Raw genomic sequence first — 23415 nt, 5'->3', positions numbered from 1 at the left:
CAGAGCAAAGAGATGTCCTCGAATTACTGGATCACCAATCATTGTATGCGTGTGTGCGTGTATGGCCGGGGGGGGGGGGGTGTATAATCTTCTTATGAATTCTAGCACGTACCTCACGGTAGCAACATCTGATCATGTGTCTTATCATGTCTTCATGATTGTCTTATCATGTCTGAGAGGGTCATCATGAGTCAATGACGTATCCTTGCTCAAGAGTGATAAACTTGGGACTTGGTGGCGTTTAGAAATAACAATTCTCACAATGTTGATGCAATCCACAATGGAATTTAATCTCTGAGATGTTTAGAGAACAATAAATATTATTATGACCGGGGACCTCAGCAGGCAAAGGGCAAGTTATCATTTTGCCAAAGTTGTGAGGGATGTTTTGCGTCAATTATGAATTATTTTGAAATATAAGTGGAAGTCGTATCATAGGCATTCCGTCAGCCAAGCCATTGGAATCTGCTGTTTGAACCTACAGCTTGACATGCATAGCAAAACGGTTCAGCAATCCATATGAGTAGGGATTTCACATCATATTTGAATCCCCTGAGAATGAAGTTACAAATGAGTCTGTATGTCGTTCTGTTTGTGCAAGAGATGGTAGCAACAACAACCTCGTCTCCAAAGGACGACGACAGGTTCTGCTTTTTTACTAACTGCCCTCCTCCCCTGATGATGCCATCCGTTCCGGGCGTACCGGGCGTTCCTGGAACACACGGAGTACCTGGTGCCCCCGGACCAGCTGGACCTAAAGGAATGAAAGGTGATGATGGGGCGATGATTGAGAGGACACAGGGTAACCCAGGAGTCCAAGGAGTCCCTGGACCCACAGGACCCAGAGGAGAGAAAGGTAACGAGGGTCAGGAGGGTCGAGAGGGCCAAGAAGGTCGGAAGGGTGATAAGGGTGAGACAGGACAGCCCGGTCAGACTGGACCAACAGTGCTAACAGAAATAAAAGGGAATGGTCACCCAGGTGTTCCTGGTGAAAAGGGGGACAAAGGTGAGGCTGGAGCTCCTTCGGATCCGTTGTCGTCCAAAATGGGTAACTTTTCAGGAACTCCTCAAAAGGTGGCGTTCACCGCAACGCGCACTTCAAGTTTCAGGGCCAACGCTGGTGACGTCATTCTATTCCCACCAATGGACGTCATCACCAACGTAGGCGGGACATTCGATGGTGACACAGGCATCTTTACCAGCAAGTTTGATGGTGTCCATTTCTTCCTGTTTTCCCTGTATAGGTTCTCCGCCATTAAGGACATTGCAGTAAGTCTTGTCCACAACGGCAGAGTGGTCGTCACTGCGACGAGTGGCGCCCTCAATGGTGATACAGATCAAGTGACAAGCGGGGCCGTGTTGGAGCTGGACGTCGGCGACAAAGTTTGGTTGGAAATAGTTTACGATGGGACGACTATATCTAGTGATGATAAACGGTTCACGTCGTTCACTGGATTTATGCTTTAAATAACAGAATTCCAAGATTCCATGCTGTGTCAGTTGCAGATTGCTCATTCTCCTGCTATGGACAAAATAGTTAAACATTCTTCCCATAAATCACATCGCTGATACTCAGCAGTGTTTTCAAGTTTTCATGAAACTGTTTTGGATTAGTTTTGTCTTTTTTCAAAAAGTGTAGTAGTTAATAATTTCATGTAACTGTCTTTAGGACCGTTGAACTATTTCTGTTGATTTTGACGCTATAAGCATATGTAATGTTTTCTGATTGATTTAAAACATAAGCTACTACGACTCGGCAGAATCACTATTCCAGCAAAGTGATTCTACCCACAATAAGTTAAGTCCCATCGCACTGATACAACCTTTCTTTTAAAATTTTCTTTTACAATTTCTTTTAGAAAGTCGAAGACCTCTGAAATTGGAGGTTCAGCTTTTACTACTCAAACACCACCAACGACATTATACAAGATATCAAGTTTCAATTTCGTGAGGAGTCTCTCAGCATTCAAATAGTGTTGCAATTGCTCCGTGATCAAATAAACAAAACATCGGAACTTGAACATTGAATTCCAGGAGCGTTTGACATCTCATGCCAGTTAGGTTTAATGAGTGACTGTGCGACATCCTTGCGTGTGTGACAGATACCCTTAAAGGGGCACTCTGCCCATTTAGGGGAAAACATCGTTTGCAGTGCTAGTGCGCTGTCTACATTTATACAGAGATGTACCTCATTGCCAGTTGTTGACATATTCACCGAACCAGACATTCACTTAACGCGATTGTTCCCTTTCGGTTCCGATGACAATAACATCATGTTTTGGTTTAATGAACATGTGCCATTTAGCATCGGGCGAGTTTAATTTGAAGGAGTATACTCGACCACATGTAGTTCTGTAGTGAAATGCTCGGGCCATAAGGCCATGGTATAATGCTTGGTGACATTCCTGATAAATCCGAAACTGCCGCGTGAGCTATTACAATGATAAGTCAATGTTGGAAGTGGATGACTGACTAGCTAGGCACGCGAAGGTAACGGGGATCATAAGTACATCCCAACAGCAGTATGCCTTCTCTATTTCAATAGCATGATTCCATCACTGGATTCTTGGTCACTGATTTTAGGAAAGGTTTTATTTGGGGTTGCAGAACTCGGCAATGGGACACTTTGGAACGCTAGGTGGCAGCAGACATAACAGGTAAAATATTCATTGTTATTGCATGTACCTAGTTCTGAGCATGCGCACATTACCGGCGGGAACAATTATTTTTACCTGGCAAGTCCGCTGCCATGTAATCCATCCAAAATGTCCCAGATGACCGCCCAAGTGAGGATCATTTACAGCAAATCCATTTTTTGAAGGGAGGGCAGCTGGGAAAGGGGAGGGGGACTAAGGTCATAAATTCAAGTTGTGTGGCGGTGTCCTTGTTAACCAAGGATCATAAAATAGCAGTTATGTTAAAATCACTTGTGCCATAACCAAGGATCTTTGAAACGGGAATATCAAAGAGAGTGTCACTAGTTAATAAGAGTTCAGTGGAATCATGACATACACCAAAACCCCCTCAAGGACAAAGGGATGTTGGTTAACTTGTGTTTACAAAAATTATCAGATAATCGCAAACGAACGAACGAAGTGACGGACAACCAGTAACAACTTCACAGAGGACCTTGGTTAGTGGTGCTCGTGTGAAAGGACCAAAAGAATGAACCAACAACACACCAATTAAGATATCCAAGAAAAAAAAGCTTGTTTATGCATTTATTACAGACAAAATATCGACTTCTTTTAGTTTATCACTCCGATTATTCAGGCACAAAAAAAATACTGAAAACAAAAAATAAACAACGGCAACTAAAATGAGATGGAAAAAACAGCCAGACAAAAATATCTGTCTATAAACACCTCATAAACTTGCTGATGTTACAATCAGTAAGCGTTATCATAAACTACATACCATAAAAGACAACAGTTTAAAGTTCCTCTGTTATCACTATACACAATGGCTGAATTGAGAAGCATGTGACTCAAATATATAATGTTTAATTTAAAGCCAAAGTCAAAATGACCCTTCTTTGTTTCTTTTTGGTTACTAATTTACATATTGTGAATAATTAACAATAAGTTTATAATAATAATGAGAAAGAAAGGGAGAGCGAAGGCGTGGAATTTTCTAGCCTTCGACAACTTCCACTCCTCTACGACAAATGTAACGTCTATCAATCAACTTTGCACCAACTGTATTTTTTATTTTCTGCTTACAAAAAAAAGGGCATAGAGGTGGCTTTATTAAAACAATTGCTTTACACTGCTATGAACAAGCCGGTTGATAGAAATTGTACCCACATTTACTAAACCACAAAAAGCTTTCTCACATACTATTTTTCACTATCTAACTGTGTCAAACACGTAGAAAGTCACCAGGTTCTTTATTTGTAAATCTACTGTTGGTATTATTTATCCACTAAGTCAGTACAACAAGCAGTGACTAAAAATGTTGGTTTTTCTCAAAATGAATATTTTCAACAAATATTCCAACCCTGATGAGATTTATCTCACTCTTAAGGTATTGGTCCTATGGAAATAAGGAATTGTACAAATCTGAAAAGATGATTGTAATAGTAAGCGACTGTTTGCCCATAAATTATGTGCAGGTCTGGAATGACATGGTGACCATGGCCTCTGTTGCCTGGGCCTGATTTCATTGAGCTGCTAAGCACAATAATAAAATTTGCTTAGCATGAAATTTTTGCCTTGACAAACAGGATTACCGACCAAATGTTCTTGTGATTTTCAAGATTTGAAAACAACAGCTGAATACCAGTAACTAGCAATATGCAAGAAATGGACATTCGGTTGGTAATCCTGAGAAGAAATTTCATGCTAAGCAATTTTTTGTGCTTAGCAGCTCTATGAAATTGGGCTCTGGTGTTAGCCTTGGTGCCCCTTTAAAAGGTTTCTCATAGACGTCAAGATTTTCCACAAAAAGTGCCGTTAGCAAAATAAAAAATGGTCTTGCCCTCAGATCACATTCCAGTCCTGCACATGTGGTTTGCACTAAAGACAGCCGAGTTACTTATTTGCTGTCTTTAGTTGATAAAGCCTAACTCTTGCTCTTATAGTTTTTAAACGTAAATCAATATTTGATCAACTGTTTTACATCACGCAAATCAAACTAAATCAGCAACTTGGATTTTGAAATCAGTCTGTGAAGACAATAGTTCTTAATTGATTGTTAATGAATCATGACAGAACTTTACAATTTCATTGGTTAATGGAATTCAAATGAACTTAAAATGTGTGATGAATTTTAACTGTGATGAGTTTACGAGACGAGACCATGTTTTGATGGCGTAGGCAATCCTTGGCTTGCTCTGTAACTTCAGGCAAACAACAATGATTTCAAATAATGATTCCGGTGACATGGACTTCTGTTCTAAAAAGGGTCATACATACCACAATATGGGATGATTATACTCAATACCAAACTATTAACCCCCTAGCACACCGCCATAGTCGAGGTCGACCAACCTCAACACCTAGAAGCAACTGTCCATCTTTGCATGGACCTCTTGAGAGGACACTGTGATGCCATAGCCAATACACCTTTTCGCAAATACACATTGTGCAAGTGCGAACTGTTGAATAAAAAGCATACTGGTCTAGCTAGGGATCAACTTTGATCGCTAGCTAGACCAGCATGCATCTCATTCCACGCCTTACGCGGGCTTACCGAGTATTTGCGATTAGGTCAAAGGTTGATGTTTCCAAGCACATCCTCTCCATCATGTTTCTTTCAACTTGTTACTTTATCAGATTTGATAATGTTTTCTGGCAAGTTTTCTGACAGTAGCAAATAACAACTTAACTTCTTGTAAAGGGCATGTTCCCAGCCTTGGTCTAATGAAATCGGACCAGTGCAAAAAACACTGCCAGGGAATAATTTTAACCAGCCACGGCCCACAAAACAGAATGCTGGTTCCCTTGTAACAGCACCAATAAACCCTAACGGGTATCGCAGTGTCTGTATAACATGAAATCTTGACGTTATAATACACACTATTTTCATTGTCTAGTTAAGTGTCAGAATAAAAGACCAAATGGCTTCTATGTTTTCACTCCACCCTGTAGAGACCAGAGTATAATTTGGCACCGAGAATAAAACCCCATTCTTTGGTCTGAACTAACAGCGCACTAACAAAGCATCACAACAAATATGACCCATTACTAAAGCTAGGAACAAATCTGTGGTGTACATACACAAATAGTAAAACAAGGCCTGCTCCAAAAAATGACGCAATTTTTCTTCTGGCCTTGGGACGAATAATAAAACAATAATTCAGAAAAAAAATGTGTACTTAAAAAAAAAAAAAAGTGAAAATGAAGCAGATGCATCAAACTATTTCTGTTTCCATAAAATACAACAGGATAAGTTAACAATATCTACATGTGTGTGTCCAGATGCAATATGGACTGAGCATGATCGAACGATCGTGTTACATATATGATTGACTGGTACCAGGTTCTAGTTGGCGCCCCAGTATGTGGATCCGTAAGGTTTGCTGACCGGCTTGCCGGGGTTGGTGCTTCCCTGGGATCGTTGAGACGACCCACCCTGACCATCGCTGTGAAGTTGGTGTGGCAACATGGTGTTGTGTGGCATCATCGGCACGAAGGAGGCGTGAGGGTAGCCTGCCGCTTGCGTCAGAGGCCCTCCCTGGTTGCCACTGGCCAAGGGGAAATTGAATGGTGGCGGGGTACCTGTGTGGAAGCCTTGCTTGTCTGTATAGGACTGGGAATGAGCCTTGTTTGTGTAGGAACTAGCTGTCATGTCCGCTGGTACAGCTGAAGCTGAGGTGACCGACACTAGTTAAGAAAGTCAGATAAAATTGATTACAAAATAAGTCTAAAGTCGTCTCATCTCCTTTTGCGCAAAATACATCAGGCACAATACTTGGAACATTTTAATTATCAAGTACAGGTGCTAATAATAATAATAATAATAATAATAATAATAATAATAATAATAATAATAATAATAATAATAATAATAATAATAATAATAATAATAATAATAATAATAATAATAATAGTAATAATAATAATCAAAATCAAGCATCTGAAAGCACACATCTTCGTGTGACAAGGGTATTTTTCTTTCATTATTATCTCGCAACTTTACCAACCAAATGGGCTCAAACTTTCACAGGTTTGTTATTTTATGCATATGTTGAGATACACTAGAGAGAAGACTGGTCTTTAACAACTACCAAAGTTGTCCAGTGTCTTTAAAGACGATGGACACACAAAAGCAACTGTTACTGTTAAGACTTACAGAATTAAAACAGTGAATTTTGAATCCATCGACTCCAAAAAGTTGTTTAAAATTCATGCCAGAATTAGAGTATTTTGGGTAGGGGTAAGGGCTGCTTAGAAGGAAGGGAAGTGAGGTATGTTATTAGAACTCTCAAGCTAGCATTTTCAACCTTTACACATCGTTATCCTGAAGGGCTACAAACCAGGAGTGAGAGTCATTACTAACGAAAAAGTCTGAAACTTGGATACAAATTCAAAGGTATGTTGAAATGATGGCATTTCTACCTTTTGGTAATCCCTGGGGTTATAGATTCCAAGGAGCTTTTGGGAACATTATCCAAAGCACTAGAGAAATTGACCAATGAGCAGGATTTCTTTATTTGTGGACAAAAATATTGTCTGATTTTCTTCACCAGGCTGACATAAAAAGTCTGAATTCAGCCTAAAGTCTGAACAATCTCATCCCTGACAAACTTCAAAAAGCTAATTGATATTTACATTGACATTATGCGGCTCTTCATGAAATCTAAAAATGGTTATGAATCTATGGGGAAATAATCAGGGACCAAGTTCATGGCTCAGTGCTCACCGTGTTAGCAAAATATCCACACTTAGGGAAGCAGGGAATTCCGTGCTTACATGAATGTCAAGTGTATTTCACGGGCAAGCAGGAAATTTTTGCTCATGCAATTACTCAACATTACCAGGCATTCTTTGCTTACACAGCGAGCACAGAAATTCGGCGCTGTGACACTGAGCAGAGAATAGTGATCGTCAGTTGAAATTTGTCGGTAAGCAGAGCCATGATATTGGGCCCGGATTTAGGAATAGTATGAAGGCTGAAGGTGCATTGTTAGTTACCTGAACTACGTCCTGCTGTCACACAAAGCAATGAAGACAAAATGCAGGCCACAGAAACAGGTTAAGGGAAACGGGAAAGAGAGAATAATGTGAGTGAGAGTTGTCGTTAAAAATGTGCACGTTAGTTTCAAAAAGATGAAGACGTGGAATTCACGGCAAAGTGTTGGGATGCAAAGGTTAGATAAAGATTAGCATGAAAATGTGTGCATTTCTTATAGAGGCATTTCTCTTTTCTACAAGACTTATTTATATAAAAACAAAAAAGTGCAGAGAAATTATGGAAGGAAATCTTTGGCTTTTTAACAATTAATAACTTTAAGACAAGCCCCCCCCCCAAAAAAAAACCCCACACCTCCACGTTCTTTGTTTGCAATGCGTAATTCCATCAAGCACTTGTATTTAACGATATGGTCATAGATCGGTTGATCCTCCAACAATTATTCACCATAAATCTTACTTGGTCGGAAGCACTGTGACTGTTGATTGTATAAATTATTTTGAGAAAAAAACATTCCCTTCGATGTAAAATGGTTTTGAATAAATATCCCCTCCAAAAGGATTGAAATGTTGAACATGAGAAACAATTCATGCATGAATCATTTCTCAGATTTATAATGGTTGGTGTCCATCCATGAATGCTGTGGCCAGACATGAAGTTGGTACCAGCTGTCACCTTGCTAAAATGGGAACGGATGTGAGAATACAGTAAAAAGAAAAATTGCTGTTTTCTCAGCAAGTATACACTGTATTTAGTTGAAACTTTTATTTCAAGGTGACTTTTCTTGTGTTATTCTTTTAAATTTTGAATCAAATTTAAAAAGACAACAACTAAACTATGACCCTTGTTCTAAGTTAGTGGTACACACAAGCATTTATTATGTTCTGAAACCATTTTCAAAAATTTGAAAACAAATAAAACTCAAGACTGAGAGCACAGCTCGTTTAAAAAAATTCAGCATCGCGTTATTTCAATCTACACTTATCGACATGGCTGAACAAAGTTATGCACAAAAGTAGTACAGTTCCCAAGGGTTAACCCCTCGATCTTCCAAGCGACAATCGCTTTATTAAGTTCAGCATTTGTGTCTCCTTTCCCGAGTGTTACTAAAGTGCGACCTACTCATTGGAAGCGGGATTTGGAAATGACAGAAAGTTATCTAAAGACGACTAACCTGTTGCTCCTGTGCCTTTAGCCCCGGACTGCGACACTGTTGAGTAGCCACCTTTGGTGTAGTCTTGTGACTGGTTCAAATCATCATATCCTACCAGAAATAACAATCAGGGATAACATTATGTTAAATGAAGACAGTCATGAAAACAATTGGTTTCAACCTGGATACCCTTCAGACCTTAAATGTTAACTTGTATTGGAACTTTGCAAAGGCACCACAACAAAAGCACAAGGCACCAGCAGCTGATTTCACAAAACACTAGGATTAATCCAAGCTTGAGTTAGGACAGTAACCCGACCTAACCGTCCTCAAGTTCTAAGACTAATCCTAAGTTAGGAAGAGTTTGGTGAAATTCACGGCAGGGCAATCACTGTGGGTGCGGTGTGTTATTTCTAGACCTGCGGCCGGTTTCACAAAGCAATCAAATCCAACGCAAGACAAATTTTCAGTATTACCATAGTGATTTGTATTGTGACATCACACTTTACTTAGCAACTACGATTGCTTTGCAGTTAAGATCAGTCTTGGCTCTTTGTGAAATCGTCCCCTGGGCCCTTAATCTTGACCAGCAGAACCTCTCAGATATTCAGGGGGGTTACAGACTCTGTGCAACCTCTATGGTTACCTGCCAACAATTTATGTCATGTGTATCTCTTGTGCACAGACTTGGCACGATGCAGTTAAACTAACAAAAATTATATTTGTTTCCGTACCTGCTCCATATGCACTATGTGATCCATGTTGACCATATGCCGTTTGTTGGAATGCCGAGTGGGGCGTTGTCCCTGCTTGAGACCTGTTGTTGGGCTGCACCTGCTAAAGGGAACAAATTTTGAACACTTTGAACATCTCATCCAAAAATTTATCTGTGCTCTCTTTGGCCTAAATTCCCAGGGAATCAGCCATCGGTTTCACCAAATGCTAGGATTAATCCTGTCTCGAGTTATGTCTTCTGATAGGGAACTTAATTTGTCCTAACTCCTAAGACTAATCCAAGTTAGGAAGAGTATGGTGAAATCGACGGCTTAAGTACTATTAAGTTGGCATGAAACAATGTTTCTTTCAGACACCCCCCCCCAAAAAAAAAAAAAAAAACGGTAAACCACAACAACAACAACCAGTTGAGTTTAGTTCAACTCTTGCAAAACATTTGCATCAAATAAAAGTTAAGAGTTGCTGAAGGTGGTTGGCATTGGAGTTGATAAGCTAGGATTATCGATTTTGGATGTTCTTTTCAATATAATGGTAACATGTAGGTATTATAGTTTCATGGCTGATCAGTCAGATTTGTTGTTGTTGATCTTCAGACATAGTCAGTAGAACGAAAGTATTGAGTCATCATTTCAGCCATTGAATAACATACCTAGATATCTCAAGTTCATTCCCCCTCCCCCCCCCCCTCCCTCAACACACACACAACCTGTGGAACCCGAATACGTTTTAAACTACTGCCTTTCTCAGGTTTCTGAAAGCACAAACAAATTTTCTCCATCATTTTCTTGCAACTTCAATGACCAATTGAGTCAAAATTTTCACAGGTTTGTTATGTTATGCATATGTTGGCATACACCAAGTTAAAATACTGGTCTTTGACAATATTACAAAAAGGTGCCAGTGTATATTAGCGGATATGTGTTTTAGAAAGCTTGATCTTGTGAATGTCAGTACAAATATATTGCCTGCCAGAACATTTTATATAGAATGCCCGCAAGGTCGTTGATTATGTTTAATGTGAATTATTTAGTATTTAATATGAATGCCCCTAGAATTCTGGAGCAACAAAGGATGCGATTTTACTTTTAAAAAAAAGTGTTTCTCTTGGTGGTACATACTGTATTAACAGCAGGAAACACGGCTGGCTGGTACTGCAGACCGGGTGGTATGATCCCATGACTTGGGTAGTAAGGTAGCCCTCCGTACCCATAGCCTGGTGGGACGGTAGCTGGATTCATGAAAGCTGCTTGCTGAGTGGCTTGCTGTTGCGTCTGGTGATGACCCGCTTGACCTGTAGTGTAACATGGGAATTGGACACTTTACTTTGATTACACATCCAAAAGCACAGTTAGCACTTATAACTTGGTAAATAGACCTTCATCGTGGTGCAGCCATCTTAAATTCTCTCATTGATATCAATGTAACCAAACCGAGGCTGGAAGAACAAAATAGTCTTTTTTTTAACTACGGGTACAAGAAGGAATCTGAGTAAGTCACCTGTTTGTTGCTGCTGCTGTTGCTGCTGTGTTGACAGCGACGAGCCGACGGGCGATGCCGCCTCTCCTCTGGTGAACTTGCTCTGGTCCGTCATGGAATACTGCGCCGTTGAGTGGGATGTGACATCACGACCGGTCATCGTCGTAGGAGGCTGAGGGAACTGTTGGGGATCATAGGAGTAACCCTGGTGTACAAAGTGGAATTAATAGTTGCTATTGGCAACCGCCAATCAAGTACCACTAAGCTTGCTTTTTTTTTCTTTTTTTTCTTTTGGGCATATGTTTTCGTTCTAAAATTTCTTCCAGAAAAACATGTGATTCTTCAGATATTTGTAAATGGATTACAAATAAAGGTAAAAAGTTACTGGTGATTGGCTTTACTGACGACTAGGGTCATCTATTTTAAATGGATCTTTTTTTTTTTAAATGAGTATAATGGTAACATGTAGGTATTATAGTTTCATGGCTGATCAGTCAGATTTGTTGTTGTTTATCTTCAGACATAGTCAGTAGAACGAAAGTATTGAGTCATCATTTCAGCCATTGAATAACATACCTAGATATCTCAAGTTGATTCCCCACAACACACACACAACCCGTGAAACCCTACCACACAAATGTTTTTAACAACAGCCACCAAACTGACAATATATTATCAGATCTTAATGACAAAAGCACTGTCTAAATATGTTCTTCCTCTGAACACCTTTTGGTAGGTGAAATTTGGCATTACCCTTTCACTGTGGTATGTTGTATAACATCCAAGCAAATCCTTGCCATTTGATAGGGGAATTAACGTGATAGCAAATATAAGTTCTATTGCACGCTACAAATATTGTACACTTATTTTGGTTTTCAAAATGACAAAGATCTTCTTGGGTGTTATATAAAACAAATAGTATATTCTTTCATTGAAGATGGAATGTTCCATTCAACTTGGCTTCACCTCGTTGAATAGAACATTTACTTTCAACTCATGAAATATTTGCACCAGTGCACTCATAAACATTCATTAATTGTATATTAGCGAATAGAGAACCAAGACAACTTGATGAAGATTTAGGCCTGTTAGTGCAAGTGGGAAACCTCAACATCAAAAAGTGCATATAAAATGTGAGTTCAATGCACGGGTTATCAAAACAATAAATTGGCAATTCATTCAATTCCACCAAAATGGTTACCAAAAAGTACCCATAGTTGAGTGCTCTATGGTAGTTAGACCCTGGAATCAAATCCATTTGAACTATTCGTTTTTCTCTTATTCTCGTTCAAGTCATGAACAATAAACTTAAACATAAGTTGCTTCTCTTCAAACAGGAAAACAAATAAGAACTGGGTATGATTTGTCCTTTAAAAAAAAGAGAATTGCCAGGAAAACTTTCTATTGAAATGACCTTTGTAATAGGGAACTGGCAAGAGGACTTTGAGTAATAGGATGTCCTTTACAATCGCTACATCCAAAACAATGGGCCATTTGTAAAGATGGTCAAAGAAGGTTTATATTAAATGGTGCAAACTTCTCAAATCAATAAACCAAAAACAAAATGAATTTCCTTAATTAATATATTTTTTTTTAATAACCGCAGATGAAACTGAATGTGCCAATAATGAAGAGTTAAGAAAAATCAAACTTGAGTCAGAACTTACCATTGGCATTCTCGATAACTGCATTTGCAGGTCGTCATAATTGTAGAACGATTGGTGGGAGGCAGCTGCTGCAGCCTGCTGGAACAGAACAAAAATGTCTCTTTTGTTATCAACTTGAAGACAATGGCCAAATTTCATAGGGCTGCTTAAAGGGACACGGGCAACTTGGTCTATGAAAAGCGTTTGAAAAGCGTTTGTTATAAAATGCATATGGGCTTGAATCCCCAGCCGTGACACCTTTGTCATTAAGCAAAACACTTAACCATTGCTTCGGATGGGACGTTAAGCTGTTGGTCCCATGTGTTGTGTAACGCATGTAAAAGAACCCAGTGCACTTTTCGAAAAAAGTAGGGGTTTGCCCCGTTGTTCCCGGCTGTGGCTGCTGAATGCTCCATAGCACCTTGTGAACCCTTATAAGGTGCTACATAATTGGGTCTCATAATTCATCACTTCCAACATATCTTTCTGAAAGTTAGAATATCTCAGTGCCTTGAGTACAGGGTTAGGTAGATACATGCGCTATATAAGACTAAAGGCTCAAGGAGGTTTTGAGAAAAACCCTGTAATCAGGAAAAATTTCCTGCATCTTTTACAAACATTTTTTCTTCTTCTTCTGATTTACATGTGTGCTTTCCGAACAAGAAACTATTGAAGCAAGAACACCTTAAGCTGATGGTCAATCAGTAAGCTTATAGAAGTCTTCAGACATTGTCAGTAGAACGAAAGTATAGTAACATCATCTTAACCATCAGGAACACCCTGCTCTAGCAACTTTATGGGAAAATGGAGACATGAACTTCATATAGACCCCTGGCAGATATCATGTACGACTCATGGTCTGCCATTAGTCTGCCACTTAAGGACAAATGCATGTTTCATCAAAGATTACGGCCAATGCAAGAGGTCTATTGATTTACATTCAAAGGCGCTTACATGTAGCACTATTGGTAATTACTCAAAATAATTATTAGCATAAAACCTTACTTGGTAACGAGTAATGGGGAGCTGTTGATAGTATAAAACATTGTGAGAAACAGCTCCATCTGAATTTTGAGAACGAAGAACTTTTCCACGGATTTGATTTTGAGACATCATAATAAGATTTTGAGGTCTCAAAATCAAGAGGAGTCTGAAAGCACACAACTTCGTGTGACAATGGTGTTTTTTATTTCATTATTATCTCGGAACTTCGACGACCAATTGAGCCCAAATTTTCCAAGGTTTGTTATTTTATGCATATGTTGAGATACACCAAGTGAGAAGACAATTACCAATAGTGTCCACTGCCTTTAAGATAAGTCTAAGCTTGTTGTGAAATCGCCTTTGACTCCCAAAGAGGTACCATCAAGATGTATCGTGAGGGATGACGTCATGTGAATAAGGTCTTACCACAAACGTTGCTGGCTAATTCTGTGGTGGCTATGATTTCCCCCCAAACAGGTTATGAAGGGAATTACTGAAATAGGTTATTGAAGCTAAATTTGTACCTAAGATACTTACAAATGGATTGACAGGCAAGATGCCATGGCCCATGATGTACTGGGGGTTGAACAACGGCATCCCTGGTGGCAAGTTTGGTGGTCCTTTATCTGCAAAGAAAGCCAGGGACATTTTACATAACATGTATATGGGGGGGGGGAACTGTGACCTATTGATCATAAATGACAGGTGCAGTCAACTGGGAGTAGCCTTTTGAGTCGATCAGGGCTAGTTTATATTCACTGAAACAATGGCCCTAGTCAAGTAAGGCCGTGTCTGAATGGGCGGCTATGGCTACAGCTAGATAGCCATGTTATCATGCACTGAAGTATACGACGTACTTAGTAACAGATGTAGCCATAGTCAGAGCCGCCAATCTGAATTCAGCCATACTATTCACATGTGAACAGTAACCTCTCAGCCACACAAGTATGGCATCCTGTCGCTTTTCACTAACATGTACAACTTGGAAAGTTTCACAACTTTTTGGCGCAGTTTCCAAATATATCTCTCTACCAAACAAGTCTAGTAAATGTATTCCTGGCCAAGCCTGGAGGTCTACTAAAGATTCCCCCTGGAATTCAAACCCCTGTTGATAGTAAACTGATGACTGGCTGATCAGAAGATAATGATAAGTTTCTTCAGACGTTACGTCGGTAGAACGAAAGTATCTTAGCATCATTTCAGCACTTGTGATTTTCGGTTGAACCTATACTGGTTGACCGTTTCACAAACAATGATAATAAAATCATGTTTCTGGTGGAATACCTTCAGCATCTGTACATTAAGGATTTTGTCCCACCTAGCTACCGCATGCAGGCTGTTCTTAGATATGATATGGAGGGAAGGAGCGCACATGCAGCAACTGTGTGAGAATTTATAATTCCATGTACAACCAAAGGCCTGTTTTAGTAATGACAGCCACAGGCCTGTTTTGGTAATGACGACACAGAACTTAAAACAGCCATAACCTTTCTATTTCTGCAATATTTTTTTTCTAGAAGTTTGATGTCAACAAGCAAGATCAAGCCCAAAGAATTTGAGGTCACTTCACTTATGTAGACATACATCATGGACCAAGAAGGGACACTGGGTTTGTGACAGCAGATGAAATATCTACATGCATGAAGGACAGGAAGATCTAGGGACATCTTTATGAACATCATTGACACCACTCAAAATAGAAGAAACTTACTTGATGTAAGTGATGATTTGAATGCTGATGATCCAACGGATGTAACCGATGTGAGTCCTGATGACATTCCACTGACTGTATTATAGCTGGATGTAGTCAGCGATGATGTACTGGCATTAGAGGTCAACGATGAGTGACTATTGAGACTGGATGACGTCGGATGACTGTGATCCATACCATGCTGTGGCCATCAAACACAAAGATATAAATTGATTTATTTATTTAATTTGTTGATTGATTGACTTATTTATTTACACTTGTAACAGCACAGGCTCTGAGCCAAATTTCATGCCTCTACTTACTATAAGCAGGGAATTCCCCTCTTACAGCAAGCGTATTACACGGGTTAGCAGGGAATATTCACTTGTGCATACTCCGTGTTACTAAAGCATTCTTCGCATACACAGCTAGCGCAGAAGTTCGGCGCTTGCACAGTAAGCGGAGAATGGTGATTGTAAGCGCAGACCATGTCGGTAAGCAGAGCCACGAATTTGGGCCCTGATAACAGGATGAATAGCAACTGAGAAGAAGTATTCAGTTTTAGATATGAACGAATACTCCTAATAGGAAAAACCTGTGTACTCCATGAGGTTGAGACAAAAACACCAACAATCGACATGAAAGGCTCCGGACTGAGGTGTGATTCGACCAGGTTCCACAGAGGTGAAAGAAACCCCTAAAAAATGTTCAGTAAGGCTGTATGGTCGCATTCTCTTCCCCCCCCCCAAAAAAAGCTACAATGTATTACTTTCTCTTTTAAGGGACATCATCAAGAACAGTGCAACAATGAAATGGAAATTTGTTGAACAGGAATGACCAACAACTGTTAAGGCCAGTTTATAGTCAGTCGCGCGATGGTCGCGCGACGGAAATCTTGCGCGCAATCCTAAGACTGAGGCCTAAAAACCGTGTCTTTTTATGATCACGTGTCAAGATTTCCGACGCCCGACCATCGCGCGACCGACTATAACTCGGCCTTTAGGTATCAACAACTGTGAGGTCACAAGAAGACAAAGTGTCCAAAAAACAGCAACTTTGGCTACAGCTATGACTAGATCAGTGCTCCTGCCAGTGTTGAAGAATAGGCAGACGTAAGATCTACAATCCCGGCCATATCTCGTTGGGCCCCCCTGCCCCCTTTCAATGTTGGTTCTGATTGCTAGGTCTTCTGCGTTCCAGTCAACATTGAGCGGGGGGACAGGGGACAGGGTAGAGAATGCTATTGTCAGTGGAAAGTGGACAGGGAATGGTTTTATGTAACGTTAGGAATGGGTGGGCCAGGATTGTAGCCATACCTGTAGCCAAAGTTGCCATTTCGAACACTGCCTTAGTATCCTACTCCCATGTTTGAAGTAATTCCACTGTGAACAATGCATGCAGGGAGTTTATTTCACCCTCAAACCTACCCTAATCAATCGAAATACCATACCATACAAGCTTTGTAGCATTGAACGCCACATAGTAAGCAAAGGGCTATGTCCAATGCATTTACTCCAACACTAAAATCGTCGAATAACTAGCTGTGGTAATTAGAGATGGATTTTGATCAAATTGCTGGGTTTATTGACCCATATTCCCCAGATAGCTTTCTGGCTGGTCCCATAGCTATCATAATCCTCCAGACTATAGCACCTCAATACAAACTCAAATACTCTTCCTGCCTCAAGCGAAGCATGGCCACGCGGTACCAAATCCACCAAAATCGGTTTTGGATTCTGGTGAATTTAGGATTGGGTTAAGGTCTACACTGACCTGTGAAGAGTTCAATCTGCCGTCCAGACCTCCCAATTTGTTGCCGCTCAGCTGTGCTACCTGTGCGCCACTCTGTGATGGCATAGAGTTTGATACAGTCGTTCCAGTCATATGCCCTGAGCTTGACATTCCACTGACTGAGCTAGATAGTCCCGAGGGTTGTGTGCTCATTGTGCTTGGTCCACTGGACAGACCGCCTGCGGTCAAGCCACCACTGGACGATAGTCCACTCGTTGAATGACTGCTGAGACCTGACGTTTGGTGACTGCTCCCACCAAGACTCGAACTGTTCAGCGCGGAGCCGCCGAGGCTAGAGCTGCCGAGATTGGACGTACCCAAGTTGCTCCCGCCGAGATTGGACTGGGCGAGGTTGTTGGAGCCCATGCCCGAGTTGGGGTGACTGCTGGCATTCATGTTGGAGCCCGAGTAGCCGTGGGGCATGTTGGACAAACCGCTCGGCAGACTGACCTGAGAATGGACAGTTGTTGTCATCGCAGTAGCACTTGTTGGATGGTAGGAGTTTTGTGTCTGAAGGTCAAGAAATATGAGATAACTTGTATTAAAATGGCACAATTTTTACAAAAACTCTCACATTTTGAACATCAAAAAAATAATGAATATGATCTGGAGGTAGGAGGGCAAATGTCAATGGAAATTTGGTTGGTAAGCCTGTTTTTATCAAGGAAGAAATTTCATGCTAAGCAAATTTTTGTGCTTAGCAGCTCTATGAAATTGGGCCGTGATCCCAGCCTGATCTCCATTTGGTTTTGCCAACACAGAAAGAAAAATCTGTTATTTGAGTACACACTGTGAGAAACATTTCATGCAGAAATGGTCATTAAGTATACATCAGCCATACCCAGTGCTTTCGGTTCAGTAAAAACTTTGATTCAAAATATATTTTACTGTTGAATGTTCGGAACTACATACCTGTCTCATTTGCTGATTACCATGAGACGCTAATCCCATCTGTGAATGTAGACCCGTAGACGCTTGCATACCACTCGGTGACTGGGACATGGCGTTGCTTGCTAGGCTCGTTGGATGAGTCCCTAGGGAGGATAGTTGCAATGGCATGGAAGGTGTATGGTACGGACCGGACTGTAGCTTATCTGTCTTACCTATGGGTGGGAGTAGGGAGAGAAGAACAATCACCAAACAGTTATCTCAGTGGGTTAGTTTTAAGTTGGATGTTTATCAAATGTGACTTTGGGTACTTAGTGTCGTGGCTGATCAGTAAGTCTTTTATGACGTGATCTTCAGTTATAGTCAGTAGAACGAAAGTATTGACACATCATCTCAGCCATCGAGTACAAAGGGAATCTGGACAACAATACCCTGGTTTCCATGGTTTCCATGCATAACTTGTTTGTTTAAAGGGTTTGGACACTATTGGTAGTTACTCAAAACAATTATTAGCATAAACATGATAAAGATTTCAGATTTAGAAAGTGTGTACTAACCTTCCATCTGCTGGGTAGGTGATGCTTTCTGTGCGTTCATGAATCCCACTTGGTTTTGATTTGGCATTGGGATTGGCTCGGGAGCCATCTACAGGAGAAACAAAAAACCTGACCATTAAAGGCAGTGGACACAATTGGTAATAACTCAAAATAATTATTAGCATAAAACCTTACTTGGTAATGAGTATAACGGGGAGCTGTTGATAGTAAAAAACATTGTGACAAATGGCTCCCTCTGAAGTAACGTAGTTTTCGAGAAAAAGGTAATTTGATTTTGATTTCGAGACCTCAGATTTAGAATTTGAGGTCTCAAAATCAATCATCTGAAAGCAAACAACTTCGTGTGACAAGGGTGTTTTTTCTTTCATTATTATCTCGCAACTTCAATGACCGACTGAGCTCAAACTATCACAGGTTTGTCATTTTATGCATATGTTGAGATACAATAAGTGAGAAGACTGGTCTTTGACATTTACCAACATGACCAATAGTGTCTTTAAAGCAGAACAAGATAACTGGACAATTCTATGACATTTTATCATAGGAAGTGCAGAGCACATTTAACTGTGACGAAAAGCAGCTGCGTGCATTGACATGAAGATAATGAACTCATTTCACCCAAGTGATACCTTCAGCTCAATACCTTGTTATGTACCGCGCTGTACAACAAGGTATTAACACTTGTGAGATTACGAGGTCCTTTCTTAACGTAAGCAAAGAATCAGCACTTTTGAATACAGGATATTCCGCGCTTTTACGTCAAGCATGTTTCACTGGCTAGCAAGGAACTTTTGATTGTGCGCGTGCATTCATACTCAACTTAGCATTATTTGATTAACACAGCTAGCGTGATAAAAAAGCAAAATATGGGGTAAGTACAGCCATGAAATCGGGCCCTGCTGGGTTGCTATTTGCAGTCGTATCCCATCTTGCAGTAAGATATTAGTGTACTCAAATAAAAATCTGACCTGTTTCTGAGGTGCTTGGCCGTAGATAGATCTCTGCTCCAATGTTGTTGGGATCGGTGAGGCTGTGCTGGCGGTTAAGAGCGTGTTCATCGCTGACGATGGGTAGTTATCGCCTTTGTTGGGATAGTTGGACAGGTGGCTTGGGGCCGTTACAGCTGCTGACTCACCCATGCTGCAAATAATGAACAATAAAATTGGAGGTTTCAATATTCGAAATCACTTCCGCATTCTGCACACAAATCACTGTATAGCAACAAACTACAGTACACTTTGTGTTTATTGTAATCTTAGATTCTGTATTGCTGTTGATTTGTTTTTCCTTTGCTCTGCTTTATTTTTTATTATATAAATGATTTGTTTTATAGTTTGCCCAGGCCTGGAATTTCAACTAAAGAGGCCATTTTCATTTTTTCAAAGGGAACTTCCATTGACACATTTGAAACATCTTTGGGAAACTTTTGATTAGGGCATCAAGGCCAAGACTAGGGACAACAGAGTCAGGGACAACAAAGGCCACACAATTCAAGGAATGCTTAGCCATGACCCTGACCAAAGCTCTGGTGTTGTTAGCAGCAGAGTGTTGGTTTGACAAACGGTCATGACACTTGTGCCCCTGAGCAAGGCACTTAACCATACACGCTTCGTTAAAATTTGGGAAGGTAGTGCATTCTGCTCTACCAGCCAGGCTCCTAGTGGATGATACCCATGCCTTCATCCTTATGGATTGTGAAGGGGGTAACCATGTTTCAGCCCAAGGAGTAGGTGGCAACATGCCCCTGGTGGCAGTAGCCCTCTCCTAATGCATTCTGCTCTACCAGCCAGGGTCTAAGTGGATGATACCCATGCTTACATCCTTATGGACTGTGTAGGGGGTAACCATGTTTCAGCCCCTGGAGTAGGGTAGTAACGTGCCCCTAGTGGCAATTGATTTGGGTCGATAGCTCAAAGCAGGTAAGCGTATTATCACCTAGAAGTGGCCGTCCAGCCTTGTGAGGTGATCTCTCATAACAAATTTAAAAACTTTTACAGAGAAACTCATTCTTACCTGTATGATGGCATAGCTGAAGGTAGCTGGCCAGACGATGGCATTGGGACAGACCCTTGCAGCGATGTGCTGCTCGGAGGAACTCCAGCCATCATACTAGACACACCGAAATCAACCGATGGTTCTAGATCCATTGCACCGAATTGAACATCAAGAACACCCAGTCCTCTTGCTGATACTGGCATCTCAACAGCTGACAGAGGAATCTGATAATCACAAGAAGTTTAAAGATTAGCACTTTGAGAAGTTGTTACCTTTTAAGTGACTGGCTTCGGCAAAACCTGTTTTTCGCAGAAAACTTCAATGTTTTCTCGCAAGGAATGTTGCCATATGATTCTGTTTCTTTCATGAGCTTGTTGATTGGTTGTTAGTAAGATGGTTAAAGAATAGTACAGGTAGTACCTCATAGCAGGTGGAGGCATTCCCTTGTATTTTTGTTGTAGATTTTGGATTTATTTTGAGAGTTCTCTTAGAAGTCTTGTTTTACTTTGAGACTGTCATTTGATAAGCTTGTTGAATAGTGGATTTGGGGATTGTTGAAGAATGTGTACAGGTCTTACCTAAGTGGATGGTGGAGGCATTCTCTCTTAAGTAGATTATGTTCTATGTTGAGAGTGCTCTTTAATGAGCTTATTAATTAGTGGATTTTTAGGGATTGTTGAAGAATGTGTACAGGTCTTACCTTGGTGGATGGTGGTGGCATTCTCTTCTTTGTTGGTTTTGATGCTTGCTGTGACTGAGCTCTTTGCTGGGCCTGTTGATTTGCACTCGCCTCCTGTCCTGGCACTCCTTGCCCTGGTGGCATGCCCATCTACCCATGCAATACAGACAAATCATTCAAAATTACAAAATTGTATATTTGTCAGATCGTCATGATCTTACTCACACCTTCAAGGCACTACATGATTCAGCTCCACCCTACATACAAAGTCTGTTGACGCCCCGCACAACAAGACCAGGCCTGAGATCTATCACCAATACGCTTTATTTTCCTCCAACTCGCTTGGCCAGTTACTGGGACAGGGCCTTTTCCAACAAAGCATCAAGACACTGGAAGTCATTTCTTGAAGACCTCAGACAAATGCACAACATCACTTTCTTCCAGGCAGAAATTGAAACACACTTGTTCATGCTTGCTTTCCTAACAATTTGACAGTACTTTAACCTAACTTCTACTAGACCGGCACCCAGGAAAGTGTGCCTTACAAATGCTGTATTATCATATTATTATGATCCACGATTCAAAGCAAGCTTTCTGGTCCAGCTTCTGGCTGGCCAGAGACAGAAATAGTGATAGAGACAAAAACAGCAATAAGAACACCCTTTTACCAGATGACTCGAAAAACACAAACAAGTTTGGGAAAAACTATGCCTAAAATGCTTCAGGAAACCCATTTGATTCCCCAATATTGGCCAATACTTTTTGTCTGGGTGTGAGGGAAGGGGGAGGGGTGTGAGAATTCAACAACAGTGAAGAGATGGAACAATGGGAGACTTAACAACAGTGAAGAGATGGAACAATGGGAGACTTATGAAAGCTAGGTGGCTGGCAGCAGCCGATTTCACAAAACGCTAGTATTAATCCTATTGGGAGTAACCCGTCCTAACTTAGGATGGGTTTGATGTGTCTAACGTCTATGGATACAGAACTGAACTCGACCCTAATCCAAACATTAATCCTAAGTTAGGAAGAGTTTGGTGAAATTGACGGCAGGTGCATCGTTTACATAGTCCTGAGCATGGGCACATTACCAAGGACAATGGTTTTACCTGGTAAGTCTGATGCCACCTACGTCCCAAAAGTCTCCCCACTGTAGAAGAAAACCTTGGCTGTATTTGTTTAAAGTCTTACCTGATTGACCTTGTTGTCATTGGCCGAGATGGGGGGTTGAGGTTTGATCTCTCCGTACTGGCTGAACACGTTTGAAGACTGTCTCTGAGATGACATAGGGTCAGACATACTCGCTGGTGCACCCGACGTCAGCTGAGAGGTGACGTTAGAGGCGTGGGGGGTGGACTTGCCAAATAATGCTGCAAGGTCAATCCTACAGGGGAATGAAATATAATAACATTGTCAGTAGAACTTTTAATGTGTTATACATCTACTTTGCTTTGGAGATTTTGTTCTTTGAGAACTTATCTTGGTATTTTGTTTCACTCCTTGGAGTAGATTTAGGAATTTGGGAGATTACATAGTTTTTTTAAAAGAACTATCGTGCTTATTAACCACTACCTGGGCGGAAAGTAGGAAATCAGCCAGGACTACTACTTTCTCTTAGTGGATCGAGGGGGACTTCTCGTTATTAACTTCGCTTTCTTAGTTGGTCTCAATGTTTTATCTAGCCTGCTCTGTTCATCGTCAACACACTGAGCAAAGGTTACATAACGTTTGTAGGTTTACTTATAGAAGGTTAATTGCAGTAATTTCAAATAGTTCCTCTACTGTTTGACCACCTCAATGTGTCTTACCTTGTGAAGTTCTCAGGAGCTGAGCTGGTATGGGAATCCTCCATGCTGTACGAGTTTATAACGTCCCTTCAGAAAAGAAAGTAATTACGTATCATGTCATACAACTTTTTAGCTATGTATAAAACATGTTCAATTTGGTTAAAAGGCCAGTTATAGGAATACTGACACAACCTAGGATCAAATAGAGAGCCTGCATACTTGTACGACAGAAAACAATTGTAGGAAACCAGTCACAGTTGTTATGGTTTTTGAAATTCTGAATACAAAATAACAAATTGGTCTTTCTCATCACCAAACACAATCTTGCAAGATATATCTTGCATCCAAAGTCTTTTCTACCGGAATGTTCTGGCTGTGTCAGGGATTGTGAGTGTGTGC

At 40.7% G+C, this 23415-nt stretch overlaps 1 protein-coding gene across 9 annotated transcripts in view; it reads right to left on the bottom strand.

Moving 5' to 3' along the window:
- Window positions 1-3185: 3185 nt before the first annotated feature.
- The window catches only part of LOC139941457 (uncharacterized), a 31206-nt gene continuing 10976 nt past the window's right edge, over window positions 3186-23415 (bottom strand). For 2 of the 9 annotated variants that reach the window (XM_071937964.1, XM_071937971.1), the window contains exons 11-27: window positions 23038-23103; window positions 22421-22613; window positions 21251-21379; window positions 20569-20774; window positions 19524-19695; window positions 18556-18643; window positions 18023-18213; window positions 17093-17620; window positions 15341-15521; window positions 14167-14255; window positions 12667-12744; window positions 11021-11204; window positions 10642-10814; window positions 9523-9625; window positions 8810-8899; window positions 7638-7652; window positions 3186-6326 (exon numbers count right to left, since the gene is read on the bottom strand). In XM_071937964.1, the coding sequence (XP_071794065.1) occupies window positions 5986-6326; window positions 7638-7652; window positions 8810-8899; window positions 9523-9625; window positions 10642-10814; window positions 11021-11204; window positions 12667-12744; window positions 14167-14255; window positions 15341-15521; window positions 17093-17620; window positions 18023-18213; window positions 18556-18643; window positions 19524-19695; window positions 20569-20774; window positions 21251-21379; window positions 22421-22613; window positions 23038-23103 (2827 nt within the window). In that variant the 3' untranslated portion in view covers window positions 3186-5985. The remainder of the gene's footprint in view (window positions 6327-7637; window positions 7653-8809; window positions 8900-9522; window positions 9626-10641; window positions 10815-11020; window positions 11205-12666; window positions 12745-14166; window positions 14256-15340; window positions 15522-17092; window positions 17621-18022; window positions 18214-18555; window positions 18644-19523; window positions 19696-20568; window positions 20775-21250; window positions 21380-22420; window positions 22614-23037; window positions 23104-23415) is intronic. The other 7 variants (XM_071937967.1, XM_071937968.1, XM_071937969.1 and 4 more) reach the window with 7 other exon arrangements.

The sequence above is a fragment of the Asterias amurensis genome, chromosome 9 (genome assembly GCF_032118995.1).
Source record: "Asterias amurensis chromosome 9, ASM3211899v1".
NCBI lineage: Eukaryota > Metazoa > Echinodermata > Asteroidea > Forcipulatida > Asteriidae > Asterias > Asterias amurensis.
Note: the sequence above shows the minus strand (reverse complement) of the source record. Positions and strands in the feature narration are given on the sequence as shown.